At 38.6% G+C, this 21507-nt stretch overlaps 2 protein-coding genes across 4 annotated transcripts; one reads left to right on the forward strand and one right to left on the reverse strand.

Annotated features, from left to right (window-relative positions):
• Nucleotides 1-25: 25 nt before the first annotated feature.
• On the reverse strand, nucleotides 26-14833 carry polr1d (RNA polymerase I and III subunit D). Its single transcript, XM_061835823.1, has 5 exons — nucleotides 14576-14833; nucleotides 14207-14304; nucleotides 14032-14108; nucleotides 10252-10334; nucleotides 26-2015 (listed from the first exon to the last, which is right to left on the reverse strand). Exons 1-5 carry the CDS (start codon nucleotides 14612-14614, stop codon nucleotides 1968-1970), a joined length of 345 nt encoding a protein of 114 aa, XP_061691807.1. The 5' UTR covers nucleotides 14615-14833; the 3' UTR covers nucleotides 26-1967.
• An 82-nt stretch (nucleotides 14834-14915) lies between these two features.
• Nucleotides 14916-21170, forward strand: sybl1 (synaptobrevin-like 1). 3 transcript variants are annotated; one of them, XR_009797225.1, is made up of 9 exons: nucleotides 14967-15113; nucleotides 15426-15591; nucleotides 17577-17634; nucleotides 17875-18012; nucleotides 18792-18882; nucleotides 19493-19560; nucleotides 19655-19747; nucleotides 20299-20433; nucleotides 20537-21170. XR_009797225.1 is itself a non-coding variant. In XM_061835822.1 (8 exons), the coding sequence occupies exons 2-8, from the start codon at nucleotides 15446-15448 to the stop codon at nucleotides 20362-20364; spliced, it is 660 nt and encodes a 219-aa protein (XP_061691806.1). In that variant the 5' UTR covers nucleotides 14916-15030; nucleotides 15426-15445; the 3' UTR covers nucleotides 20365-21170. The 3 variants fall into 3 exon arrangements, 2 of the variants coding, with proteins under 2 accessions (XP_061691806.1, XP_061691805.1); XM_061835822.1 differs by having other exon boundaries at nucleotides 14916-15030; nucleotides 20299-21170; XM_061835821.1 differs by having other exon boundaries at nucleotides 20299-21170.
• The last annotated feature ends 337 nt before the right edge of the window (nucleotides 21171-21507 follow it).

Genomic DNA, 21507 nt, shown 5'->3' on the forward strand with positions numbered 1-21507 from the left:
TTTTTTTTTTTTTTTTTACACGTGGTCCTCATCAGTTTTTTTTATTGTCATGTGATCTCTTTTCCCTAACATTATTGAACAAATGCATTTTTCACGCATTTGCTACAGCATTTTGTTCTGCAGAAGCTCTAACAGATCATGCACAATGATTAACTCCACTTTTGTACATGTATTCCAAATCCATCCCGAGACTGCAAGAGCCAAGCTGTGAGCTGCAGTACTGTAATAAAGTACAGTATTCCCCAACTTTGTTTTTTTTTTTTTTTTTACGTTTCCACACTTTAATATCATCAAACAAATGTATGAGACAACAATAACTCAAGTAAACAGGAAATGTTCTGCTGAAATTGTGATTTTATTTATTATTCATCAATTTTCTGGACTGCTTATCCTCACCAGGGTCACGGGCGTGCTGGAGCCTATCCCAGCTAACTGGGCAAGGGACTGAAGTGGTCACCAGCGAATCACTGAGCACATATGAACAAACAACCTTTGATTTATTAAGATGTCAAAAATTATATAAAAGTTTAGACTGTTGACTAGATTTTTGAAAGGTTGATTTTACAATGCACAAACAAGAAGTATGTTTACAGCATTAATCACAAAATAAAAAAATATGTGGGCTGAAACCACCCTAAAATTACCCCAACTCCAACGGTTGAGAAGATCATTTGTCAACTTGAGTGTTTCAGCCTCCCTGCATGTCAAGAGATAATATGTAACCACTGAGCAAACAATAGTTTTCAGGCGTCCTCCCTTGCTTGATGGGGCTTTTTCACAACTGAACATTTTACTTGCAGTTGTCAAAGCCTGTACACTTTGTTGTTAAAAACAGTTCAATAAATAAGTGAACCACAAAAAATATTTGTTGACATGCCCTTTTTTTATTGTTGTTTTATAAACAACATGCACTATCTTAGGTTTCTTCATGCCAAGAGTTAACTGAGGATAACTAAAATTTGTCTGTTCAGAAAAATCCAAGCCTTGAGATTGTTACCTTGGATTGGAAACTGTTAGAACATGGTTCCACTGTCATTAAACAACCAAAGTAGTTTTGCCAATGCCAAACTGCGTTTGCTCTTTTGGATGCAACAGGACAAAATTTCATCCTTCATTAGTCACTTTTAAATGACAATGTATTTCAGAAATGTAGGACAAAATAACTGATACCGCCTGGACTTTAACAAGGCAACCTGCAGGCAGTCTTTCTGTCCCATTCTGGCAGATTATGTCCATCCTGGCAAGTGTATTTAAATGTCTACTAAGTAAGGCCAAGAGGAACATAAGATGATTGTTACAGCATATACAATTCCTATTTCATTTTGAAAAACAGCATCCCCTTCTTGCCAATTCTTCAAAAGTTCCCTCGGCCGCCAACACACACAAGCATGTTTTTATATACGATCAACAGAGGGATATGATTAACACCCAAACACTTGCATGCCATTATTTAAACTTCACTACCCTCATTCTTTTTCTGCCTGTCTTGGCGGCACAGCACAAAATAACTCAGACCGCATTCTTTAGCTAATTATGACGGCTGAAGAACCAAAGTTTCCTTCAGATGTGAAACACCTCTTCAAAAGGACAGATGCGAACAATTTTGAGTTCCAAGGATCACATCATTGCTTTGGAAAACCATTCAAATGAATGATACACGAGCAGTTATGACAATACATACCATTAGAATATGTCGGAGTCTTGGGGGAGTTGAAGAATGAAAAATGTGGAAAAATCATTCGACATTGATCATTTATGTTTGTACATTTGTTATTTTCCTCTCTTTGTGCAAACAATTTAGGAAAGATGGTACAGGGAAAAAAATGCAAACATGCCTTTGCTCACAAAAAAGGCCCTATAAACATCTTTAATCAGTCCATTCCTTCTATATAAAAACTATACTTACTATATAGATAAGTCATATATATACACACAGAAGAAATGTTTACTGATTTGGTCAATGGTCTTCATTCCATGGGTTGCTCCTGCTTCTCTTTGAACTCCTTTACTTTTGCCTGCAACGGAACAGAGCATTCAGTCAAGTTGTGACAGTGACAAAACAATTTTGTTGAAACGGAGTCGCTGCCTGCAATCCAAATGAAAAAAAAAATACATTAGAATGTGTGTGTGTGCGTAAACAAAAAATGACTTTTGACTGAACACAATGGGTGGGCGAGAAGGCAGAGGCCCTGATATGGGTTGAAACAAGGCTAGCTGAGCACCGCTTGCTGACACTAATGGAAGAGAACAGTGACAAGGCAGCCATTGCCCAAAGGCTTGAATATTACCCATGAAAAATAAAGCCCTGGACTAAATATAGAATAACAAGATGTACAGTGTGATAATACTTTCTTGGTTAATACATTTTCAGGATTACGTGTCCAAAGATATTTAGTGGTGGAGTAGCACATGGGTAAAGGGAAAAAAAAACTGCTCTGTGTGAAAACTCACAGTATTTTAATTCACTTGTATTTTATTTTAAAGCTTTTTTTTTTTTTTTTTTTTAAGTCTTATGCATAATATCAATACAAAACCTGCATGTGAGGTGCAGTTAATACTTTTGTCCACATGAGGTCTGCCGCAATAATGTTGTAATTTGTATGATGACTTTGGATGTATGAGGCTTTAAAAGGTGGGGTCTAACCTTTGAGTGATGTAAGAATAACCAAATGAGAGTGTATGTAGAGTTGGGTGTTGTTGGCTCAGTACAGCCGTGGGCTCTTGACTAGCGAACTGTTAGCCACTTTGCGTATTAAGTACTTGGGTAAGTTGCAGCCATGCAGCTTGTGTATGAATGTGCTTGTTAAGCATTTATTTTGTTACCGATTGTTCAATAAAGTAATTGAAAGTCCGCCGGCAGCTGTCTCTATCCTTGACCACCCGCGAAGGAATTTCAATTTGTTCTAGCAGTGGGAGGCTAAATCCAATTTGCTAATGATGTTTCGATTACCCTAACCATGCAGTTGTGTATGCCAGTTCTGCTTTGCAATACATACATTGTACTTTTATCTTATTTTAAGTGTGAAATTATCATAAAATTTGGACAGCTATCATTTTTTTAGTGTTCTTTCCTCCTGAGTCTGCAGTAACGTGGTGAAAAATCTGTGGTGTATAATTAGAAATGTAAAAATCTGCTAAATTGCCTCAATTTCTTTTGTATATGGCAAGGGATGAAAATACAGTGAAGTGATTTCTGAAATTCAGATACTGTATTCACTTTTTTTGTTCTTCCGTCAAACTTACCTTGCATTCACATATATTTAAGCTCTTACTGAAACAGTCCAATATTCCACAAGGTGGTACCGAAGTCCTTGCTAATAGGAAAGTAGTTAATGGTTTCAAGTACATACTGTACAGGTAAATTGGTATAACTCTACTGATAGAGCAAGATCTCTGCATATAGGAGAGGAGCTAAGTTTTACCTAGTTTGTTAGTGGAAGTTACCATGTATGTAAACACTCACTTTTGGTGTATTATTTCAAAACCAAATTTATTGGAAGCCATTTATTTGGTATGGTAATTTGGGGGTTTTTCGGGGGTAATGTTGTAAGGGGTTTTAGGATTACACTTTGTAATTGAGTTAGTTTAAACATTTTAACTACTCGAGTTTTACTCTCTATGTGCAACAGGGTGTGTGTGTCTAGTTTCTGTGAAAAGCAGGGTTTATTCCCACATCCATTAAAACCACTTACAAGATTAGAATTGAACAACATGGTGATTAATGTTATTTTCAGGTCCATACTCACAAAGGTGCCCCGTGAACAGTTATCTCTTGTATAAAATGTATAACAACACAAAGACAGGCATTCAAAACGTCCATGATACAGTGGCGTGAAAATGTATTGGGCCCCTTCTTAAATTTTTATATTTTTGCATAGTTTTCCTACTTCCATGTGAAAAAATTTAAAAATAGAAACCATGTTAGTCAAATTTTCAAACTGCAAAAAAATATACATTTTAGTGCAAGAGGGTGTAATGTCCAAATCAGACCAGCAGAGGACAGCTTTTGCTGCCTTGCACATTGAGTAACCTTGAGTATATAAATTAATTTGCTGTACTTTGCAAGATACTGCAAAGGAGAAGCTCAATATTCCTGTTAGTGCGTAAGTTGCTCTGGGCTTTTATGCAGTCAAGATGAGCTGATACTTCTCAAAGTGACTTCTGACAATCCCCCATGTGTACCAGGTAAATGTATATAGAGGTCGTGCACGTGACGTCACCATTTTCACGGCGCCATATTGCCAGTCAAACAGATCTGCTCGACATTGTGGGAGGAGAATATTTACAATACCCGAGACATGTTGTGCTGTTGATTGTCACAACAGACAAGACAGATATTCAAAAGAGATCATTCAATGGAACACCAACTGAAAAGAACAGAAAATATGAACGGATTTCGGCAATTAAACATGATGGATGGTGCCCAACCAAAATACACACACATCTGTGTAGCGATCGCTTTATTTCAGGTAGGAATTATTCTTCTCAATCTCTAATTACCAAAAAGTATTTATAATGCAAAGTTGGCTCATTTGAGAAGAATGCGTGTTAAAAAAAAAACAAAAAACTGTCTGTCGCAGAGGTTTATGGAGGTTAAGTGTGACCGCTGACCGCAATCACTTCCATGTACGTTCTATGAAGATTACTCCGTCCTCTTTTTTTTTCCGCGTTCACGAGCAGTCAACCGTCGGCTTTTTTTTCAATCATAGTTAATGAATGGGAGTTTGTGTAAAACCAGGGGTCATTTATTTAAATATTGGTATTAGTATTGAATACTCGCTGAAAAGATCGATGGATTCCAGCAAAGGTTAATGTGTACACACTTCTGCATTCAAAACCGTCACTATGTGGGATTTATTCCTGATGAGAACAGATCCAGCAACAAAGTATTCGTCTGGGTCCAGACTTTTATACGCTTTCAAACTTTTCCGTGTAAATCTCGACGACTTACTCACCAGATCCATTTGTAGATCCAGTTTTCAAAGGCAAGCGGAAGCGAATTAACAGTCCAATTTCTTATCGGCGAAAAACATCGATTTTGACATTAAATATGGGTTCTCAATCTAATTTTTCCACGTACGGTCATCTATGTTCACCTTCTAAATGTCTGACGTTATCGGACAAGACTCTGGGCGTCGCGCTACGAGACATATTTCCGTGTCGTCTCCAACCGACTTAGCATTGAGCAATGCTTAGCTTGACCGGCAATGTGGTGAGGTAAACAAAAGTCACGTGATTTTATGACGTAGGTCCACCAGCTCTATACAACTGCACAGGAGGCTTGCCTTAGAGAAGCTACAATAACAAATAAGCAAGTGAGGTTTCCCTGAGACAAGTGATAAGCAGAGACCCATCGGGAAAACGCTGAAATTTTAAATGTGAAATATTAGCCCCTGTAGTGGATACAAAAGTTAGACAAGAGCGTCTAACAACGACTTAAAAATACATACTGTAACATTGATCCAACCATTTTCTGTATTGCTTATCCTCAGTAGGATTGCAAGCTGGAGCCTACGCCAGCTGAAATAGGGCTAAGGCTATGTTACACCCTGAACTGGTTCCCAGCCAATCTCAGGCCACATACTGTATATAAATACACTAAAACCAAAATTAAAGCTCACATTCACACCTATGGGTAATTTAAAGGCTTTATTCCCTTTCTCTGAGAGGGAACGCCAACACCTCACCATTACTCCACCCAGAGTGCACAAATGTCCAGAAGAGCAATGCATCATGTTGGAACAGAGGTGTGATGGAAAACATTATAGTTTTGTTTTACATATTTAAACAAAAACAAAAAAAAAGCGACAGAGCAGAACAAATCCTTTCTTCATCACACAACAAACAAAAGTAGAGCAGGAAAACGTCATTCCCTGATCTGAATATTTCTGCCATTTTTGACCAAATAAATATGCTCACAGCTTATCATGGTGATAATACTGAAATTTATCACGAACATATAACTGCCCAGTATAACTATAATGTAAATTTATATCAACAATATCAACATTTAAAGATAAAACAAATGTAGCCCTCACATTTATCAAAGTAGCCCATCCCAGCTTTATATCAGATGGTAAGTGTGACAGTTTTGACCTTATAACTTTCCTTATTCCAGAAAATGATGGTTAACAAATTTCACCAAATCGTCACATATGTATGATTAATATTTCATCAGGAAACTGCTTGAATGTAGGAAAGAGAGAGCAGTGTCTTTGTTCTTTCTCTTTCTTGCTACTTGTTTTCCAACAAAATGTTTCATTTTTTTAGATCATGTAGCGATATCAATCCATTTCATGACTATCTAATGTATCCTAACATATCATCAAAGTACCACACAGCTTCAAAGGATGCCTTTCCATACACCAACATTGTGATGTGATGCTCCCGCCAAGCCGCCCCAAATTTCTCTCAGATCTGAAGACTCTCACATTTTGCATCAGACTCCTGATGCTCCACAAAAAGTCTGTCATGACCAGCTGTGGAGTGAAACAGTTTATTTCAGCCGCACTTTGTTGAGCAAGGCGTGGGAATGATATATCCCGTGTGTTCTGCCGACCAGGTTTAGTAAATTATCGATAGTTTCAATCCCGCTTAACTTTTACAAGACAGTGGAAAGCTGGAGCCTAACACAGCTGACTGGGTAGAAACACAAACTACACTCTGGACTGGTTGCCAGTCACAGAGCACAGAGACAGAAATCATTTTACATCACATTCACTGAGTAGGAATTCAACCCATGTTGCTTGCACGGAAGTCAGGTGAATGAACCATGACACACTTCTGTGACTCACCCCACACAGTGGGGACACAATTATGTTTGCCAACACACACACTTAGTTCACAACATTTTTTTCAAAGAATGTTTGGGGATTGAAGCGGTTTTGTCCTTTCAAATAAATGAAAATTACACCATTCTAGCCCCAGAACCAAACTACCAGAATTTCCGGACAATAAACAATACACTTTCTACCTTATGCTTATGGGGTGATGTGGCTAATTCGTGCATTTTTTTCTAACGTCCACAAGGAGGCACTTGACCAAAATGTCAGAGTTAGACCAGTGGAATATATGTGCCGAGGAAGTGACTTTATCAGTATGTCCTTTTTTAAACCGGCCCTGTTAGCACTCTGCTAGCGGTAGCGCTGTGCTCGCATGTTGCTGTTGTGTTAATGCCATGTCTCAGTCTCTTTTACCGGTATTGTTTTTTTAACCAGCCCTGTTAGCGCTGTGGTAGCGGTAGCATTGTGCTAGCATATTGCTGCTGTGTTACTGCCACGTCTCAGTGACTTTTACCGGTATGTTTTTTTTTTTTTTTAGCCAGCTTTGTTAGCACTGTGCTAGCGTCTTACTGCTGCGTCTCAGTGATCTTTACTTATGTGTTTTATTTAACCGGCCCCCTTAGCGCTGTGCTAGCGTGTTGCTGCTGTGGTACTCCCGCATCACAGACACTGTTTGCACAGAAAAGCTAAGGTATATTATTAAAACTTTGAAAACTCTTTCCGTGTACTATCTTTCTTTGTAAATATCTCATGTTTCAATGTGGACAAATGCGGCTTTTCATCAGGTGCGGCTTGTGAATGTATAAACTGCTTTTTCCTTTAATTATGTACTGGGTGAGGCTTATAATCAGGTGCGCTCTATAGTCTGGAAATTATGGTATATGTATCTTGTTTGAGCTTAATTGAAAAAAATGGAACTAATTTAGTTTTTTCTTGAATCTTTGATGATCCATGGTCGAGCTCGCTGTTTATGCACCCACCCAACAGCTATAGCAACAAGGAGGGGGAAACATCTTGTTGCTTCCCCAACAGATGAGATTTCGCCAAACTGCGTGGCAAGTTTAGAAATGTGAAAACTAGCCTCTTGTTTAGCTATTTTGTCTTCTTTGTTTAACAGTAAAATAAATACACTCGGCGGCACGGTGGCGCAGCTGTAGAGTTTTGGCCTCACAGTTCTGAGGACCGGAGTTCAAATCCCACCCCACATGTGGGAGTTTGCACGTTCTCCCTGTAATGTGTGGGTTTTCTCTGGACACTCCGATTTCCTCCCAGAACCCCCAAAACATGCATTAATCGGTGACTCAAAATTGCTCCTAGGTGTGATTGTGAGTTCGATTGTTGTTACAGGGTTCATACTCAGTCTGACCCAAAAAATTTAAGGGCTTTTTAGGGGCATTCTTAGGGGCTGACACGAAAAATTTAGGGCTGACACGGAAAAAATTTCGGGCCATCGTGGGAAATCAAGAGTAAGGAAAAAAGACTCACCCAATGGTGCCATCAACCGTTCTTGGTTCATCAAATGTTCCAGTATCTCAGTACCTGTGACAGTGATCACCTGTCGCCCCTTGTTGTAGTTCTCATTGATATGACCATTGTCAATGTCTTCACATAACAGTCGACAGAAAAACAGATTCTAACTACAATTGCAACTATATACACAAATGTCTTCTACTGATGTCTGTTTCAGCACCCCTACTCTAGATCCTTGAGCCTACCCAGTGCCTCCTCTATTTGTTGCTGCAGAGATGCCAAAGTGGCTCTCTTGTCCTTTGCTCTGCCTCTGAGTGCGTTGGCCTCGATGATAAACCTCTGATTCCTCTTTTCTTCTGCCTCCTCACACAGCCTGTCAGCCTTCTCAATAAGCATAGATATGTCAGTTTCTATTCTGGCTTTTTTGGCTTTGAGGAAGTAGAGATGAAAAGTGGGCAGCGATGCCAAATTTAGCCAGGTATGAAGTCTTCCTTTCCCCACAGTGGTAGTTTTTCACAACTGTAGGTGCGCATTAGGGATCACAACCGGCTACAAATAACCGGTTATAACTGGTTTTCGTTTTGTTTTTTTTAAACCGAAACCGTAATCGGACTTTCGAAATCGGTTAAAATTTCCAATCATTCCTTCCGGTTCCGGTACTCCACATTGCACTACTTTTTCAACATCATTTCCACTTTTTTCAAGTTTCGCTCTTAGAGTCAAGTTGGACTCAAAAGAACATTCAGTTAAATCAAAGAAACATCAAACATGGCATCGAGGAAACGCTCCAAAGTATGGGAGTAAACTTGTTTTATTGACAGACATCAAAACACTACTCGCATAACGGGGGGAACACTGTGAACTCGTCACTCCGGAAGAGCAACAACAAAAACAGTCCGTGCGGAACCCCGGACCCCAACTCGAGGTCCCGCGGGTGAATTATGTAAACACGGGTAAAACAGGTTATGAAAGTAAGCATTTTATTGCGATCCCTAGTGCGCATGCACTGCTATTACCACTGCCTGAAGTTGATGCTTCACTATCTTGATATTTTAGAAACAGATTCATACCGTTTTTCCGGTGCGACTCCAGCGCTTTGACGCCCATCTTTTCAAGCTGGTAACTCTGCTTGCACAGATGGCAGTAAAACATGTGCCGATCTTTTGGATCTCGACGAACCCACCTCCCAAACTCCTTGAAAGCTTCTTGAAAAATGCACTTTCCCGTGATATAAGTTGGATCGATGAAAGAACTACGCTACGTCGTAACGAAGACGAAGTGAAATGCCTACTCACGGAAACAACGGAATATCGACAAGATGGCGACAAGTTGTCAACACGGTGACTTCCGTTCACAATTTCCGGCTGATTTGGACACCAGACGGATCGTAATTTTTTTTTAAATAAAAGATTAATTTATTTTTTAGGGAGAATTTTAGCGGTAGAGGTCCTCCCTTTGATATTTTTTTAATTTAAGGTCTTTTTAGGGGCTTGACCGGTTTTCGCTGATTTTAAGGACTTTTAGGAGCCCCTAAATGCACCTTCAAAAATTTAGGGGTTTTTAGGGACTTTTAGGGCCGCGTGCGAACCCTGTGTTAGTCTCCATGCGCCCTGCGATTGGCTGGCAACCAGTTCAAGGTGCACCTTGCCTTCTGCCTGATGACAGCTGGAATAGGCTCCAGCACTCCCACGACCCTCGTGAGGATAAGCGGCTCAGTAAATGGATGGAATAATAATGAGGGCTAATTTTGAGTGAAGAAGAAAAGAATACTGTACCTGGATATAAAATATGTGCCACACAGAGTTGACAATGTTTAAACTGTATGAGAGAATGCACAAGCTAGATTTTGTATGGATGCTATGACTACGCACAAACTGAAGCAACACATAATAAAAAAAGCATCCTGTTCGTAAACTGATCAGTCAGTCAAGAGGCTTATTTGTGAACCAACTGTTAGACTGTAGTTGGCTTTACTGAGTTGAAATCTATGAAAGCTTACCTCAAATGTATTGAGAACATGCTGACAAACATCCCGGAGTTCAGTTAGACCCCTCCTCAGAGGCTCCACAGCTGGAGTTCCATCTGGGGGGGAGGAAACAGCAGGGACCTTCCTGTGAGAAACTGGCCTTTCACCACCCCAAAATAAACAATTTCTTGCCAGAAATCTTTTAGTTAACACCAAGCATATTCTGAGCTTGATCCCAAAAGATCTGTCAACAAGGTATTCCCTATAATTTGGATTTCACAACTGTTTTTTTTATTACCTATCAATACATTAAAGCTGCGTGACAGAAAACATTTCGCAGGCAAGTGACAACGTGCAACATGAGATCATTTCTTTGGTAATCTTGACAGTTTTTTTTCTTCATCAAAACCAAATGTCAACACAATACAGTTGAAACCAGATGTTTACATACACGATATAAAAAGACCAAATCAGAATATTTTCTTCCCTTTTACGTCAATTAGGATAACCCAAATTATTTCTATTTGCCCAGTAAAGCCAAGAATTTTTAAGCTCTTTTTCATTACTTTCTGTGAGGTCTTCCATTTAAAAACAGTACGCCTTTAAATAATTTGGGAAAACTAATTATAATGTCATTTCATTGGAAGCTTCTGGTAGGTTTATTGACATTTAATCTGAGACACTTGTGGATGTACAGTGGGTACGGAAAGTATTCAGACCCTCTTTAGATTTTTCACTCTACTATAATGCAGCCATTTGATAAAATCAGCACAAAGAAAGTAATGCAAAATTGTCCACCAAAACCTTCTCTTTATTTATCAAATAGAAGTAGTTTTGGTCATCCTAACTGATGTAAAACAGGACAAGTTTAGTCTGATTTCATGTAAGACAGTGATGTAGTGGATGTAAACTTCTGGTCTCAAGTGTACATTTGTGTAACATGACATCATCCGTAGCCGAAATGGTGTGTTAGAACAACGAAGACAAAGATAAGGAAGCAATCAGTCTTCAATGTATGTCCAATCAGAATCCAGCTATAAGTGTCTTTGTGGGTAGGAGTTCAATACTATTGAACTAATGATCGTTCCGTTACCGTGTCGTTACCCAGCCTGAGAAAACACGGAACCGAAAGTCTGTTTCCCAGATCTCTGGGCTTACTTTTAATAAAATTCGCCCATGTTTGGAATGTAAAACAAGTTCTCAACGAAATACAACAATCTGTATAAAACGAACCTACATGAACCCCTTTATTTCTAATTATTAAAACGCCCAGCTTTGTCAGTGTGGTTTACAAACAGCACCGGTTTCCTCTTCTGCGCTACGCATGCGCAAGGTCGAGTTATTCATATCCGGGTCACTCAAACGCTAGTCAAACATGTCGGTTGCTAAGCGTAAAAGACAAAATGCTCATGCCTGCTAAGGCTTTATTTTGAAGTACATGTAAAAACCGGTTCCCATGAGCATTATCAATGGAAACCGAAAAATCGTTTCCCACCGTTTCCCAGGACAAAAATCAACAGAAGCGAAAGATCGGTTACCATATTTGCCAAAATCCTCATGCCTGCAATAGGAATCTTAAAAGACAATCGGCATAATATTTGCATTTTCTGAGGGATTTTTTTATGCTTTCATGTGGCTGAGTGCCCATGCAAGTTTTGCATTTGTAATATATTAAAATTAAAAGGATGTTATTTTCATAGTACTGTATATGGGTTGCAATCTTTCTCAAAATTGTGCCTGTATAGCTATTAGTGGTTTTATGACAGTGACAGTTTAACCCTGGAATTCTTAAATTGTCTAATCTTTAGAAGTTGTGGTCATCAATGACATCAGCTACTTCCTCTGTCTTCTAACTTAATATTTTTAGAAATACTTTTTTTCCTCTTCTTTATTCAAAGGTTTCTGCATCTGACATGGTGTGATGTACATAAATTGCAGAAAATGTAGAAGCATAAGAGTAATAAACCAATGCGGCTGTAAAATAGAGCAAACTTGATCACAATGGGTGTCTACCCTAAGTATAAAAATAAGCATTTGCTTGCTTTAATAAAAAACATGTGTGTATTTTGTTATTGGAAAAATCTTCCCGAATTGATGTATCATCACACCAAAATAATGTGAAATAAACAAGGCACATGCATGCCTTTCCCGGAGAAGGCACTGTTTTCAAGATCATGAGCTGGAGGCGAAGGATCGCTCAAAAATCCCTTCCTGAGGCCAAGCTGTTTCAGTTTTGACATGATTATTCATGTGATTAGGCCACAGATGAAAAATATATTTTTGTTTTAGAAGAGAAGTCATTGCTCTCTTTCATCAAAATGGAATGTGTGGGTTACTAAAAGTGACATGGCAAAGGACTACCATCTTTGTGGGATTTTCAAAAATAAATTCATAAAAACCTTGGGATTGAGGAATTTAAAATGCCACAAGATCATCTCTAATAAATAAATTCTGGAAAAATAATGATAAACAAAATACATGACCTATTTACTTTACATACCCACTGCTGTACTCGGAAATAATGCTCCAGTTGGGTAAATTATGATGAGTTTATAGGGCAAATGACGACATTTGAAATGTCATTTTGACACACTGACTTTGAGAACACCTTGGGATTTCAGATCGCAGATTATTGGCGGATACTTTTAACTGAAACTTGAGAATCAGAGAAGGGGGTGGTTGCTGATGCAACAGAAGGGTCGTGAAGATAAAATATGTTGAGAAATAATACAAGTTACACCATCTGAGTCATATTTGAAGTTATTTGTTTTTAACCATATCACACGGAATCATTCCTCAAAAGTGCCACATTTTTTCCAGACACAAAAAAACTAATCGCATTTTAAAATCTCTTGGTGCTTTGTACGTGTGACGTGTCCATTCTAACCAGATTGCCTTTTTTGTTGTTGTTGTGTTGTACTACAAGCCACAAAACATTTTATTGTTGCTCATGTCACATTTACTATGGTACACAGGCAAAAGCAAATAAATTAAATTAAATTAAATAAATGTCAACTCCCTAGCTATGGTACACATTTCTGAACAAGTAAACAAGTATTTTAAAGGACACTGAGTTTGAAAGTGGAATGATTTCACAATTAATTGTTAAAATTATGTCATTTGTTTAACCAGTAGATTATCATTTGTGCTAATATCTATTTCTTTCTCTCATACATATATATATATATAATTTTATTATTATATAAAATACCACAGTATAAGTTTCTGTTGTTATACTTAATTTTGTATGCAATGCAAAGAAACAAATAAAATAAATCATGAGGTTACAGAGGCTCATTCTTGGGCATTCAAAATCACCTGAGACCCACTGAAAATAAACTAAATTTTAACTATGTGATCCAAGGTTCCTGAAACTCAACTCAACTTATTTTAGGTATAAAATCTTCACCTCATTGTTCCGACATAAATCCTTGTATACCTACGTGTGAGTGATTTGAAGAAAAGAAAAAATAGTAAAGTGAAATTTGATTTACCATCGAGGGGTCATTATAACTAAATTTAAAATAAAAAAGTATGGAAACATCTACTACAATATTGTAAGAATGGGATGTTATTTCAGGCTCGTGTTTGTTAATAGTACTCGACATGATTCCTGATGATTGTTAAACTTGACCGCTGAAATTGTGCTTTCTATTATATTATGTACTGTGAGCAAAGTGGGCTGCGTGTTTTGCTGAAAGCCTGTGGAATTTAGTAGCAACTGGCTAAATGGTTACTCTCTATGTTGCACTATGTTCAAAAAAATGAAAAGATTCTATAGCAAAAATATCAATAATCAGGAGTGTCGTTTACCTCGTGTCTGAATGCGAAAGTTGATCTTGTTCTCGGATGGATGCGTGATAGTGTAGCCACAAAACTCAACAGACTCGCTGGTGTAAATAAAGAAATCAAAAGTGGGATAATTGTGAGTTTTGGCTTGGGTTATTTGTCATACACCACTTTGTCCAACTTGGTAAAAATCACTAACTCTTTCATGATCATGTATCGCAGGGAGTTCCCCAGTGTGTGGTCTTCATCGTGCATTACAAACGTAACACTACCCTCATCGGAACCATCAGCTTGGACCTAAATCACAGTGCAGAAAATAAATACAATATTAAACCTATAAATGGCATGTACGTCGCGTGTTGGTCTAAAAGTAAATACAGTATGTAAAACGTAAAAGTGCAGTATGTTGTGAACAGTCAAGAGCTCAAGCGCTATGATGAATGTTCACGTGTTGTGGCAAGAATTTGAAATACTCCACAGAGTAGCTAGTTTTATGGCCTGTATACTGTTGTGTTGTGTGCAGTTAAATTGTCAAATTACTCGGTTGTACGATGTTTATAACTCTTACCATCTCAAGAATGCGTTTCTTCTCGCCTTCAGCAGCCATGCTGTTAGCTTACACTGGCACTAGAAGTTGTCTGACAGGTAGTGGTGGAGTTTGTTTGTTTATGTACTACAAAAGGCAACAACCATTAAAACGTCATATTTATCATAACGTCCAATTTTATTATTGTGAATGTTGAAAGTAAGGCTGTTATAGAAAAAAAATCGTCTCCAAATAACCTGCAAGTATAAGATCGGGAGATATTAATGACATTTGAAATAGTCGCTAAATCAAGACGTCATAAGCATGCTGCGAAAACGGATAGTTAACGGATGTAGTCCAACATTGACCGATTCTACGGTGTTGAGCGTTTACAAAATGTTATGTGGACTACATTACCCATTAACCCAGGGAATTGGTTTCCGGTCCGCAGGTTTGGTATTTTCCAAAGCAGAAGTCGCTCGAAACGGATTTGCTAGGTGCGGAAGTCTTGCAAGATGGATTTTTGCGCAAATCTGCTTTTGTGAACATCGCTTTTAATCAGCGTTCTGCAGTAAACGTTGTATGTCATTTTGTTTTGCTATAGACATCTATTGGATTAGCATTAAATGCGCAATGCTTAGTGTTGTAAACATTAGCACAAAAATATTTAGCAATACTTGATACTTGTCATAGTTTGTGGTTCGTGTCCTATGTTGGCGTTATCTCCGACAGACAGATGACCTCCACTTTTGTTTTGTATATTCACATATTGTTGTTTAATGTTAACGGAGACATTTGGAGTACCAGATATAAAAAATGTTCGACAGGGGTGTTTTGGGTGAAGTAATATTCGCCTACCTGTCGCAATACTTTGACGTTCTTGTATTGACAGATCCGTGGCAGCTGTTAACCATGGCAATTCTATTTGCCGTGGTGGCTCGTGGAACCACCATCCTAGCCAAGCATGCATGGTGTGGTGGGAACTTCCTCGAAGTGACAGAACAGATCTTAGCCAAGATTCCATCTGAAAATAATAAATTGACATACAGCCATGGCAGGTAGGTCTGCATTTGCTCCACATCCCTAATTTGTTTTCACCCTCACATAACTTCACTCGGTCCTCTGCAGTGTACATTACCTCTATTGTTTGTCCTAAATATTACAGTTTCAATTCAACCGCGTGCTTGTAAACAAAGGCAAAATAAAATATTTAAGTTTCCATTTAGTTAGTTTAGTAACAATATTGTCTTTTATTTTTTGCACTTGAGAGCAAGGTTGGTCAGTAACACCTGTCTTAATGTCAGACTTAAAATAGAAGAATTTTATCCTTCCATCCAACTTATCGTCTTTTGCTTATCTGGGGTCTGGTAATAAGGAAAGCAGCATAAGCATGGAAGCACAGACTTCCCACTACTCAGCTACTTAATCAAGCTCTTCCCTGCCTGACCGGAAGACGTAGTCTGTCTAGCATGTCCTAAATCTGCTCCAGGGCCTCCTCCTCGTGGGTCATGTCCAGAACACATCACCGGGGAGGTATATAGAAGGTATCTTAAGAAGATGCCCAAGCTGCACTTTGAACTCCTCCAGGATGGCCGATTGCCTCACCTTGTCTTTAAGGCAGATTTTGGACCCCCTGGGAGGAAACTCATTTTGAGTTCTTGTTCTTTTGGTCATGACCTACACGTGGAGTGATATTTTGGCTCCGGTCCCTCTTCACCATGACAGGCCTATAAATTCCGCATGACTGGAGATGCTGCAACAATCTGCTTGTAAAGCTTCCTCGCTATTCTTCCCTCACTCATGAACAAGACCACACTTGTCCTCCACGCCACCAAAAGCATTTAGACGAAAGATTATTTCATATACCACAGCTAGGGCTATAATTTTCAGATCCACACTGAGCTGGTTAAAAAAAATACTGCACGTCCACTTAATCTGCCCTCCTTTCTCGGCTGCTCGTGTCATGAATTTGGGGTAATGCTCCACCCTTAGTTCTCTTGCCAGTAACATTTGTACTACAAGAAAGAGAATACAGCAAAGAGAGGAGTCACGCAAAGTATTGGCAAAACTCAATTTCTATTAATGTGTTTACATGTTGTGTAGTGTCTTTGTAAAGAAAAGGTCCCCCAAAAAAGAGTCCAAAGTAAAGTTTTGATATTCATTATCGAGCTCATGCACCTACATCTTCAAATCATGTCACTGGCTGGAAGTGCCGGTCAAACAAACCATTCTTCAATGCTAAGTCGGTTGGAGATGACGCGAAAATACGTCTTAAGCACGACACCCAGAGTTTTCATTAACTATGATTGGGGAAAAAAAAAAAAAGACAACGAGTCAGCTCCTCCCTACACGAAGTGTGTTGTGGCCACACGTCAAACTTCGGTAAACTTCTCCGTGACAGACGTTTTTTTTTTTTTAGATATGCATTGTTCTCAAATGAGTCCAATGCGTATTTTAAAAAAGAAAATAAACCGCTGGGATAGGCTTTAGCCCCCGTACACGGAAGCACCTTCCAGCTACACATTGAACTTCGGTAAACCTCTGTGTGACTGATGGTTTATTTTCCTTTTTTAAACACGCATTGGACTCATTTGAGAACAATGCATATTGGGAAAGAAAAAAAAAAAAAGTCTGTCCCGGAGAGGTTTACCGAAAATTAACGTGTGGCCACAAACACGCTTCATGTACGATCGAGAGGACTCCCTGTTGTTTTTGTTTTTTTTTTTAAACTCATTGTTCTCAAATGAGCCAACATATTCTATATTCTTATTCTATATTCTGCTCCGGTTCAATGTCCCTCAAACTGTTGAACAGATCTTTTTAAGCCGGCAACATGGTGCTGTGAAAATGGTGAAGTCACGTGCACAAGCTCAATAGGGGGTTGGTTTAAAATCTATATACACCATTAATATGTATATAGTGGGGATGCTGTATCATAATATGTCCTCAGCACCACGGTTTTGTTCAACTCGTGTTCTTTAACACAGAGTATGCGGTAGAATATTAATTTATATTCTTTAATCTACTTTTGTTTGTCTTTCAGCTATCTCTTTCATTACATCTGCCATGACAGAATCATATACCTGTGTATCACCGATGATGTAAGTAGTGGTTCACCTCATCGTATAAAATTCTGTTGTTTAACCTGCTTAGTATCTTAGCCACTTTGAAAAACTGACATGCAATCAAACGCGTGCATGTCAATTTGTGCCAGCACGAAAAGCTAAAACTGTTGATTGGTTATAGGGTTACAGTTCTCTCATTTCAGATGTCATTTTATGAGTGTATCTACAGTATATCTAGCTACATGTTTAGTCATACACATTTCTTGTGTGTGAAAGGACTTTGAAAGATCACGTGCATTCAGCTTCCTCAGTGAAATCAAGAGGCGCTTCCAGACCACATATGGGTCGCGAGCACAAACAGCCCTGCCTTACGCCATGAACAGCGAGTTCTCGTCAACGCTGGCTGCGCAGATGGTAAATTAGACAAGAGTCTCCTGAGTACCGTAATTTCCGGCCTACAGAGCGTAACTGATTATAAGCCTCACCTAGTACATTTCTAAAGGAAATACCATTTAGTACATACATAAGCCGCACCTGTGTAAAAGCCACAAGTCCCACATTGACACCCACGTTGAAACACAAGATATTTACAAAGAAGAGTTTTCAAAGTTTTAATATCTTAGCTTAGCTTAACATAGCCACACAGTAGCACGAACTGGGCTGGTTAAAAAAAAAAAAAAAAACAGCTACGGGAGGTACACAGTAGCAACACAGTTGGACAGCAATAACAGGGCCGGTTAAAAACCAACAAACCTAAATCAGTGAGAGACAGCAGTAACACAGCAGCAACAGGCTAACGCAGTGCTAACAGGGCCAGTTTAAAAAAAAAAAAAAAAAAAAAAAAAACATACTGGTAAAAGTCACTTCCCCGGCATGTATATTCCACCAGTGTCATTCTTAACTTTTACGCTCGAGTGCCCCCTTGTGGGCGTTAAAAGTCACGGCTTATGGGCCGGAAATTACGGTATTTGTGTTTTTTGTTAAGGAAGACCTTTATTCACTTCTTTAGCTACCTCAAATAATTGATAATCCCACTCTGTTGTAGTTTTGGCAAGTTTGAATGTGATTTTAAATACATTTCGTTTGGCTAAATATTAAATCTTTTTGAGTGACAAGATGTATTGCCTGGTGTATTCACGCATGTGAAAAACACCATCATGTGGGATCTCCTGTCTTTGCACTTTTCTTTGCAGAAACATCATTCTGACCCACGGGGATCGGATCGCCTTACTGAAACACAAATGCAAGTGGATGACCTGAAGGGTATTATGGTCCGGAACATAGGTGAGTGCCTCGTCAATGTAGAGTGTAGTGGTGTTTTATCGCATATATACTGTAGCATCACAAGTTTGAACACCATCCATTCTATGATGTTTTTATATATATATATATATATATATATATATATACACACACACAGGACTTTGAAGCTAATGGGGTAAATGTAGTGCATGACCGTCCACCTCTCCTAGTAGTTGACTTCAGTTGTTATGGTGGAACGCTCAGGACTCAAAACTTTCACCATCTTGTTTTTGTTAGGATAGAAGACTAACAAATATTTAGATTACATTTGTTTTGTGCCTTCAGTATGACCCAAAAGTGTGTTTCTGTTCTTCCGCCCCACCCCACTCTGATCCAGATCTAAAAGTCCGTGTCTGATACATATTAGGATTATTGGACCGTGGTGGATTGCCGAGCTCTGCAAAGCTGTTCTAGTTTGTTAAGATTCATTATACATACCATAATAAAACATGGGCATCTCTTAAGTAAATGTATTTGAATTGTACATTTATTCTGTAAATTATTTCCACACGTAAAAAAACATGTACCAGAAGCTTCACTTGTGACATTAAAATTTTGTGCATATTAAATGATTTCCTTGTCTGCTTTGCAGATTTGGTTGCTCAGAGAGGTGAGAAACTGGAACTGTTGATTGACAAGACGGAAAATCTGGTCGATTCTGTGAGTATTTTTATGTCTTTTTTTTGCTGGTGTATTCTACATACATAAGAGCTGGTTATTTATGCAAAATTGATTTTTCTGTTTTTCCATTTAGTCTGTCACATTTCGTACCACAAGTCGTAATTTAGCCAGAGCCATGTGTATGAAAAACCTCAAGCTGACCTTTGTTGTCGTGCTGGTGTGCCTGGTGAGTAACTGCAGGTCTGATGGTTGTTTGAGCATTTGTTTGTCTGTTGCCTGTCATTTCTTCTGAGCACTCTGCCACAGTTGCATCAGAGTAGGCTTTAAGAGTGTCTGTTGCGTGCGCTATTGTGTTGTTTGTCAGCCTAACTTGGGATGGTTCTATTGATGCCACCTGATTGGTTTGGTGTGTAGCAACTCACGTCATTATTTGCACTCTGTATTGTCTGTGAGAAGATGGATGGACTGATGTAGCTGTGAAACACCTGTGGAGCACTCCAATTTTTCGTTGGCAGTCACTCTGCACTTTATCTAGAGACGTGCTCACTGGTTTTTGTTTGGGTTATTACAACATGCTGTTTAAGCCATTTTGTTTTGGCTCTGCCTTTCAACCCAAAACCAAAAATGCTCTTTTGGACCAAATTGTACTGTATGGACAGGACAAATAACTTCAGATTACCACTCTATGTCGCAATAAAAAGGATACTCAATTTGTTCCTTTGTTACAATTCTGTCAAAATCAGTTTTATCACACAACTTCTTTCTCTCTGCTTCAAGGTCGTCATTTACATTATTGTCTCTGCTTCTTGCGGAGGCCTCAGCTGGCCCTCCTGTGTCAAATGAGAAGACTTTAGGCCTATCGGTCTGATGTGGAAAAGGAGAGAAGCACCTGCTCAACCACGGTCGCCAACGGTCAGTAAAAGGACATTATCCTCGCTCAACTTCTTTAGCCTCAGTTTGGCTGGATGACACTGCTCCCACTGCTGCTTCTTTGATATTGTACACCTGCCTTCAGGAGAGAGCGTCCCACCTCGTACCACCCAAATGGACAGCAGTGAGGTGGTCAACAAATGATGTGGCATAATCTTCTCAAACTAGTTTGTCTGTCCGTTTTATTAGTAGCACTGTCACTGCATCGATGTACAGTAGTCCATTCATTTTTACTGAACACAAAATGCACCATAATGAGTTCATTTACATGCTTGTTTATTAATGTGCACTATATGTCGAATCTACAAGCTTCAGAGAAGTGATGAAGATCTACCAGACACTGTTCCTGGTTACTTTACTGAATACTAATATTGGACAAAAAAAAATCATGTAACCACTAACAAGACAATGGTGGGGTCCAAGGAATATCCGAAACAGGTGTTGAAAATCTTTTTCTTACCAATCATACGGTATATCATGCAGTAAATGCTGTAAAACAAAATAATTACAGTATATAAAAAATGTTACAAGTGATTATGTATGTAATATCTGGCATGTGATTGACTTCAATTAGTGCTTCAAAATGTGATGTTTTTCTTGTTTGACTAATCTTGTCATCTGATATATGTCAACAATGCACCTTTCATCCTTATGTTCATATTGTTTATAATCAAGTATTTAATTACATTTTGATTTGAAATAAAAATCTGATGCTACAATGGGATTGAGGTTTACTGCAGTAAAACAAAACCAGATTTGCTTGCACGTTAAAGAGTTTGAAATTTACCAGTAGGCCCATAACTTGTCGATGTCAATATGATTTCGCTTGCCTGAACATCAACTAAAATTGGCAATTGGAAAGTCTTGGCAAATAAATTGTTTTTGTAACACAAAATGAAATGAAGAAATTTGCGATTAAAAAAACCCTCATGAAAGGACGAGTGTTTGCCGTTCTGTAGTAGTTTAATTGACGTAACCGATGATTAAAGAGATTAAAAAAAATGTCATTTCATATGCCGTCAACGTCCACGCGACTTAAAAGCAAATGCACACGTG

Source organism: Syngnathoides biaculeatus, chromosome 11 (genome assembly GCF_019802595.1).
Source record: "Syngnathoides biaculeatus isolate LvHL_M chromosome 11, ASM1980259v1, whole genome shotgun sequence".
Lineage (NCBI taxonomy): Eukaryota > Metazoa > Chordata > Actinopteri > Syngnathiformes > Syngnathidae > Syngnathoides > Syngnathoides biaculeatus.

What these genes read in the sequence shown, in the direction of transcription:
- polr1d (XM_061835823.1), bottom strand. Translation starts at nt 14,614, where the DNA reads ATGGCTGCTGAAGGCGAGAAGAAACGCATTCTTGAGATG. An exon ending in CGATACATGATCATGAAAGA is followed by an intron (nt 14,109 to 14,206) that starts GTTAGTGATTTT and finishes TATTTACACCAG; the next exon opens with CGAGTCTGTTGAGTTTTGTG. An exon ending in ATGTTCTCAATACATTTGAG is followed by an intron (nt 2,016 to 10,251) that starts GTAAGCTTTCAT and finishes GTTCCGTTGCAG; the next exon opens with GCAAAAGTAAAGGAGTTCAA.
- sybl1 (XM_061835822.1), top strand. Translation starts at nt 15,446, where the DNA reads ATGGCAATTCTATTTGCCGTGGTGGCTCGTGGAACCACCATCCTAGCC. An exon ending in CAACGCTGGCTGCGCAGATG is followed by an intron (nt 18,013 to 18,791) that starts GTAAATTAGACA and finishes TTTTCTTTGCAG; the next exon opens with AAACATCATTCTGACCCACG. An exon ending in TATTATGGTCCGGAACATAG is followed by an intron (nt 18,883 to 19,492) that starts GTGAGTGCCTCG and finishes TCTGCTTTGCAG; the next exon opens with ATTTGGTTGCTCAGAGAGGT.